We start from the raw sequence: 8,117 nt of genomic DNA, 5'->3' as shown, positions 1-8,117 counted from the left end.
ATTAATTAAGAGTTTAATTTTTATACACCGGACAGAAATATTTACACTACTAAATTTCTTAGAAATAACAAATCGTCCTTAGCAAATGGGATACGTAATTTGCAAAATTTAATTTAGCATATTAAAATATACCAATAATCTAAAAATTATTTTACTTAATTAGCTTCTTTTTGACTAATTACTATCCACGTGGTGTCGTGGTCTATGACTTAGCAAAGAAGAATGAAGGGGAAAAAGATCAAAGTATAGCCACATGGGGGGACAAACTTTGAAGCTTTAAGCCTGCCGATCGTTATCTTTACGTAAAAAGTCATAATTCATTTCAGATAAGCACATGCAGAACACAATTACATGCAAAGTAGAAATAATCTACGTAAGACTCGTGAGTTCCCTTTGCCTTTCCATGTTGTAATCCCACTCTGCTCTCGGAAAAAGCAGCAGTTAAAGCACAACGCCTATTAAATATATACCTTTGTCACTACAATTCATACGATCTGCTTTTTCTTCATTGTGTTGGGTGTATAAATTAAATATCTGTGTGCTGTTTGTTAATTATTAAGCTAACGTGAAATGGCAAACACAGCTTCGACAATTTGGCCAAATGAACAGCAACCGATGGAGCAACAGCAATTACCTCAACAATCAGTACCATACCCTGAAGCTGTGCCGAATAGCGCTTGGCAATCTTCAGGGTCCATAGGGCCATTTTTCGCTGTGATCTCTGTATTAACCGTTCTTGCTATTCTTTCGTGTATTGTGGGAAGATTTTGCATGAATCGTAAACCAGTAACGCCGCTGGATAGCATCAAAGGCGAGCGAGATTGGTGTGGGTGGCTGAGGGGCAAATTATACTGGCGATGTATGGATTGTGGTGATCATTGTTTGGGGAATAAGGCTATTGAAGGCAAAGGTCAAGACGTTGTTTGATGTTTTTTTTTCTTTCCCAAAACAATGTGCTACTTGTATACGGCCCGATTTTGTATGGTTAATCGAGACCGAGAAGGATAGAGATCTGGCGAGATCGAAGGAAGCCTGCTAAGTCGAATAACATAAAGACAAGGAATTCGTGACCGGGCGAGGATTGTGGCGGAGATCTCGGCATGTATCAAGTCAAAACCGATTGATTAGCCAATTAGGAGATTTTCTTATGTATTTAGAATTGTACCATATGTAGAACTCATCTACTATATAAAAGGGGTTCCAATCATTTTGTAAGGAGGACATTCGCGCATAACAAAGCAATATATTATGTTTTCTCTTTTAAGCTCTCTTATTCAGTTGTTCAGTTCTTGCTTTTCAATAATATACTCAGTTGGTTCGAGGGCGACCTAGTTCGAGGGTCAAAGTTGCGCGTTACATTGGTTTATTTTATTTTACAGTTAATTTCTAACTTCAAATTTAATTGTTATCCGATTTTAAGGATAAACAGTTTGGCGCCCACCGTGGGGCTAAGGATAATAGTGATTGCCTGGTGCTAATTTTCATAACACACACTGCTTTACACTTGTTCTTGTAAGCGTTTTTGATTCCAGGATCAGCATGTCGAACTCTCGAGCAGTACCCACACACATCGACAATGGCCTTGGTTTTCATAGCGAAAACGACAACGTAGCCACCCCAAGAAACGAAGTGCCTCCAGTTGACCTCGAGGGAGTACCAGTTGCAGACCCCATCAACGTCAGTTCTCATGTTGCCCTGAATGCAAATCTGGGCGTCGACCCCGAAAATAGCATCCTCAGAGACGTTCGATCAGCCGGTCAGAACGCATAGGGCGGCGAAGAAGGTGGAATCCGCCTTCGAATTATATTCGAAATGTTGTAGGCTCAACAAGCTTCAGTAGCACAACTTCAAAATCAGAACCACGCACCGAGTAGGGTCGAACCTGAGCCATCACAAGAAGTTGTTCACAGGGCCGAACCAGTGCCAGGGAGGTCAAATGTGAATGAGTCAGGGACCGACCCCGATATCTTGAAAATGTTCGAGGAGCTAACAAAGAGAATTGAACCGGGGGAGAAGAAGATTGAAGCGAATGACAAAAAAGTGGAAACATATAACTCCCGAGTTGATTAAATTTCAGGGGCACTACCGATTTTGAAGGGTTTGGATTCAAAGAAGTTCGTACAAAATTCCTTCCCCCTGACCGCGGCTCCTAAGCCCATTCCGAAAAAATTCCGCAGAAATTCCCAAGTATAATGGAACTATCGACCCCAATGAGCATGTCACTTCTTACACATGCGCAATAAAGGGGAACGATCTAGAGGACGATGAGATTGAGTCCGTACTGCTGAAGAAATTCAGAGAAACTTTATCAAAGAGGGCGATGATATGGTACTATAATTTGCCACCTAACTCCATTGATTCTTTTGCCATGCTCGTAGATTCCTTCATCAAAGCACACGCCGGAGCGATAAAGGTCGAGACTAGAAAGTCGGACCTCTTCAAAGTAAAACAGAAAGACAACGAGATGCTGAGAGAGTTCGTATGTTGGTTCCAAATGGAGCGTATGGATCTGCCCCCGGTCGCCGACGATTGGGCCGTTCAAGCTTTCACTCAAGGCCTAAACATACGAAGTTCGGTATCTTCACAACAGTTAAAGCAGAACTTGATCTAATATCCAGCTGTAACTTGAGCTGATGTGCATAATCAGTACCAGTCAAAGATTAGGGTTGAGGATGACTAGTTGGGGGCTCCTTTCGGGTCCGTTTATCCAAACAGGACCATCGACAGAGTTAAAAGGGATATTGACCGGGAACCACGGTCAAACAGAGATCGATATCAGCCATACAGTGGAGATCGGAGAAACAATGGGCCTGAACGCAACCCCATTCGAATTGATAGAAGAAATGATCGAGGACAGAGCTCTCGAGGGCTCATGAGTAAGAGCGATTTCGACAGAAATGTCGAACCCAAAGAAGCACCACGACTATCGGAATACAACTTCAACATTGATGCATCAACTATTGTATCGGCCATTGGGCGAATCAAAGACACCAGGTGGCCCTAACCTCTGCAGATTGATCCAGCCCAGAGAAATCCTAATCAAATGTGCAAATATCATGGCACCCATGGTCATAGAATAGAAGATTGTAGACAGCTGAGGGAGGAGGTAGCTTGTTTGTTCAACGAAGGGCATCTTCGAGAATTCTTAAGCGATCGGGATAACAACCACTTCAAGAACAAAGATTCAAACAGACAGAATGAGCAAGAAGAGCCGCAGTATGTGATCCACATGATTGTTGGAGGGGTCGATATTCCTCAAGGGCCTGTATTCAAATGCACCAAGGTGTTGATCACGAGGGAAAAGCGGACTCGAGACTACGTACCGGAAGGGACCTTGTCTTTCAATGACGAGGATGCAGAGGGGATCTTACAACCCACAAAGTCGCGCTGGTAATATATGCCCTTATAAATAAAATTCAAGTTAAACGTGTTTTGATTGATCCAGGTAGCTCGGCCAACATTATTCGATCGAGGGTCGTAGAACAGCTCGGCCTACAAGATCAAATTGTGCCTGCAACCCGAGTACTTAACGGTTTCAACATGGCAAGCTGTCACGACCCAAAATCCAGCTAGTCGTGATGGCATCTAACCCATCCCATTAGGTAAGCCAATTTCCAACTAACTAAATTTTAATAATAATTATTAAAGCAATTTAAGTGAATAAAGATCCCGATCTAATACAATCCCCAAGAACTGGTAGTACAAATCATGAGCTTCTAAGAAAAGAGCATACAAAGCAGAAATGAAATAAATACATAGTCTGTTTGAATAGTACATAAACAAAGCTTATATAAATCTAAGGCTACCCTGAACAAGAGGCAGCTACAACAGGAACGCAGGTACATCTTCAAATCCCACAACCATCGACCACAGTAACAACAACAGCCAACATCTGTACGCAATGTGCAGAAGTATAGTATCAGTACAACCGACCCCATGTACGGAGTAAGTAACAAACCTAGCCTTAGGTTGAAAGTAGTGACGAGCTTCTACCAAGGTCGGGTCCAAAACCACTAATACACAATAGTTAATAACGACATAAAGCAAATAATACCAGAAGTAACTCAGAGATAAAATGCTCAGTCACATCATGATTTCAGCAATAATAGTTCTTCCTTTCAAGTACATCAGTGAAAATCCAAATCTTTTGCCAAAGTTACCAAAAATGTGAATAAGTTTGAAAACAGAAATTTTCCATAATCCTTTCAATAATAAATAAAATATCTCATTTTCTTTCCAGATAACCAGTGTAAAATAAATACATCACTATGCCCATCTGTCAACATGTGTGAGAAATCATGAATAATGTGATACCGTACAGCATTAGGAAAACACATCTCTATGCATATATGTCATGTGTGCATGTCAATGCAATGCATCTCAGAGATTATACTCATGTACTCACACTCTCAGAGTACTAAATCTCATTATGTCGCATTCTCTCTCACTGTGCTCAGCATACTCAATCACTCAGTGCTATACAATACCTGCTGCGGCGTGCAGCCCGATCCCTATTTATAGTCGACTGCGCTCACTGGGGGTGTACAGACTCATGAGGGGCTCCTACAGCCCAAGCGCTATAAGCACGGACAACTCACGAGTTGCACAGACAACTCACGTGCCATAATATAATTATCTAGATCCGCACGGCCACTTCACATGCTGCACGGCCAACTCACGTGCAATTATAATATAAGGATCCGCACAGCCAACTCACGTGATACACGGCCAACTCACGTGCTGCACGGCCAACTCACGTGCAATAATAATATAAGGATCTGCAGGGCCAACTCACGTGCTGCACGGCCAACTCACGTGCTGCACGGCCAACTCACGTGCAATAAGAAGCCAATAAGGCCTGCTGCAGGCGGGCAGCCCCGATCCATAAAATATCCTCACAATCAGGCCCTCGGCCTCCCTCAGTCATCAATCTCTCCATTCTCTCTCTCATGGGCTCACAATGTCATGAGAATAGTCCAAAATGATGATATGATATATCAATAAATAACAACAGAATTGAGATATGATATGCAATAAAATGAATATGACTAAGTATGAATTTTCAATTTAAACAAATAATCCACAGCAATATGACCTAGGTGGGTCCCAATAATAATGGCACATAGCCTCAACATGATTTTTAATATGCTTTTCAGCTCAATTTCTTTAACATATAAAACTACATGGAAAATGCCAAGAATTATTTAACTACAAAATTTCATAGAAACAATTATGTCACAATTTCTATAGTGCACGGCCACACGCCCGTCACCTAGCATGTGCGTCACCTCCCAACAATTTACATAATACATATATTCAGAGTTCATACCCTCAGCTCCAAGATTAGAAGAGTTACTTACTTCGAACAAGCTAGATTCAATGTCGAGTAAGCTAAGCAATGCTCCAGGAAATCCATTCTATGCATATCAACTTCCAAATGGCTCGAATCTAGTCACAACAATTTGACTCAGTCCACACAATTTATAAGATTTAATTCCATATCAAAACGCTAATATTTTCTATAAAATCTGAAATTACTCCCCAAAAATACCCGTAGGGCCCACGTCTCGAAATCCGACGAAACTCACAAAATACGACAACCCATCCCATTACAAGTTCAACCATACTAATTTCACCCAAATCCGACTCCAAATCGGTATTCAAACTTGAAAATTTTGTTTTGTGACATTATTGAAATTTCCTTTTATTTCTCTTGAAGATTCAATAATCTTACACCAAAAATGAAGATTAATTCATGAAATATAATCACAAGGGAGTTAAGAACACTTACCCCAAGTTGTATGGAAAATTTCCTCTCCAAAATCGCCCAACCCGAGCTCCAAAATATGAAAATGGGTGAAAATGTTGAACCCTCGAATTTTAAGGTTCTGCCCAGTCGATTTCCGCATCTGCGAACAATGGGTCGCACCTACGAGCCTCGCTTCTGCGGACAAATGGGCGCATTTGCGAGCCAGGCCGCTTCTGCGGAGAGCCAAGCGCGGATGCGACTCCGCACCTACGGATAAAATTTTCCTCACCTTTTTCTGCTTCTGCGCCAACCCTTCGCACATGCGGCCTCGCAGATGCGGGCAAATTTCTTGCACCTGCGAGCACTGCCCAGTTCCACACTTGGCCTCTTCTGCGACTGATTTCGCGCACATGCGGCTTCGCACCTGCGATCAAAAGCTTCGCAAGTGCGATCACACTAGTAGGTAGCAGTTCCAGAAATGTTTCAAGTTGGATTTGATCTGTTAATCATCCGAAACTCACTCAAGCCAGTCGGGACCCTGTCCAAATACACCAATAAGTCCTAAAACACGCCACAGACCTACTCGAGGCCTCAAATCACATCAAACAACCTCAAAGATACGAACTACACACATATTCAAGCCTAATAAATTTTGAAATTTCCAAATTCTACAACGACGCCGAAACCTATCAAATCACGTCTGATTGACCTCAAATTTTGCACACAAGTCACATTTCACATTACGGACCTATTCAAATTTCCAGAATCGGATTTCGACCCCGTTATCAAAAAGTCAACCCCCCGATCAAACTTCACAAAAATTTAACTTTCGGCATTTCAAGATAAATTCCACTATGTACTTCCAAATAATTTTCCGGACACGCTCCTAAGTCCAAAATCACCATACAGAGCTATTGGAATCATCAAAACTCCATTTCGGGGTCGTTTACACATAAGTTGACATCCGGTCACTATTTTAACTTAAGCTTTAAACCTTAAAACTAAGTGTTCCAATTCATTCTAAAAACCTCACCAGACCCGAACCAATTGCCCCGGCAATTCACACAACAAATGTAAAGTACAATTTGAACAGTAAATGGGGAAACGGGGTTGTAATACTCAAAATGACAGGCCAGGTAGTTACTTTCTCCCCCACATAAACATACGTTCGTCCTTTAACGTGCCAAGAGTTGTTTCCAAGCCATCAAATCACTATTCCATCTTACCACACACGTACTCGAGGGTGAACCCACGTCACCCTATCCCACATAAGGCTTGACTACACAATGCAACTGAAAATTATTAATTTAACCTTAGACCATAAACCTTGGAGTTTAATTTCCAACCTTTAAAATTTCTTTCAAGACACAAATCTTACATTTACACACCGTATAAGTTCGAACAAGTTGTATCGAGCTATAACTATAACCACGGATATAATCAACCAACATATTACACAACTCGCATGCTCGTAGCACCATTCCTGATCGCAGTGACTATTCCAAAACCAACCGCATACTAGTATTAAACCCATATCAAACCAAACCTCATCCCAAAACCTTCGTACACTGTTGATAATAAAAGAAAAACGCGAAATTTCATGACTACTTACCAGATCAACAAGTCACGGAGCTCTCTTGCTCCAACCAGAACCATGATCGCTTTCTGAGCCGACTTTCAATATTATACTCTCGAATATACCGAAATCAAACCTGATAGTACCCATTCTAGGTCCAATGACCTTATAGTACTAAACACAACTGTTCCATAGACATGCCTCACCAATATAACTCAGAGCCACAACTCGTGCCATCCATGCACCAATACGCAACAATTCAAATGTACCCAGTCATGGAAAATGACTCAAATGAGAGAACTGCCCTGCCAGATTAACAAGTACCACCACAACGAAATGCTGAAAATTCATCATACACCGTGGAACTATCACCCGATCATAACATAAGGTTCATACCTTAACATAACTCCGCTGCAATGCGTGACCCCATCCAAACATTGGTCCATAATATATACGTCTAGCTACCCCGCTCAAAATCAATAACCATAGAGAGGCAAATGACAAAAATGCCACACAAAACCTGAAAGAACATAATCATTACGCAATCGATCATGCAATACCCAAATACTCATCACGCTCAAATTGCGCTATAAGGCTCAAATAGAACCCCACCATCTGTGCACGTAACCAATGGATCACTACTCCTCGTAGCATAAAAGAGTAACTCACAGATCATTTTAGAACACGAATAAGTTCAACATCATCGAATGACACATCCCTCAATAATAGCAGTATGGAGCCAACCATTCCGGCTCGGTGTAGAATACACATCTTAATTGGGCCTACCTATGC

At 41.6% G+C, this 8,117-nt stretch overlaps 1 protein-coding gene across 1 annotated transcript; it reads left to right on the top strand.

Annotated features, from left to right (window-relative positions):
* Window positions 1-570: 570 nt before the first annotated feature.
* On the top strand, window positions 571-927 carry LOC104110246 (uncharacterized). Its single transcript, XM_009619695.4, has one exon. It carries the CDS (start codon window positions 571-573, stop codon window positions 925-927), a length of 357 nt encoding a protein of 118 aa, XP_009617990.1.
* Window positions 928-8,117: the final 7,190 nt, after the last annotated feature.

The sequence above is a fragment of the Nicotiana tomentosiformis genome, chromosome 3 (assembly GCF_000390325.3).
Source record: "Nicotiana tomentosiformis chromosome 3, ASM39032v3, whole genome shotgun sequence".
Taxonomy (NCBI): Eukaryota; Viridiplantae; Streptophyta; class Magnoliopsida; order Solanales; family Solanaceae; genus Nicotiana; species Nicotiana tomentosiformis.
Note: the sequence above shows the minus strand (reverse complement) of the source record. Positions and strands in the feature narration are given on the sequence as shown.

Coding starts and splice junctions, on each gene's coding strand:
- LOC104110246 (XM_009619695.4), top strand. CDS start 571: ATGGCAAACACAGCTTCGACAATTTGGCCAAATGAACAGCAACCGATG.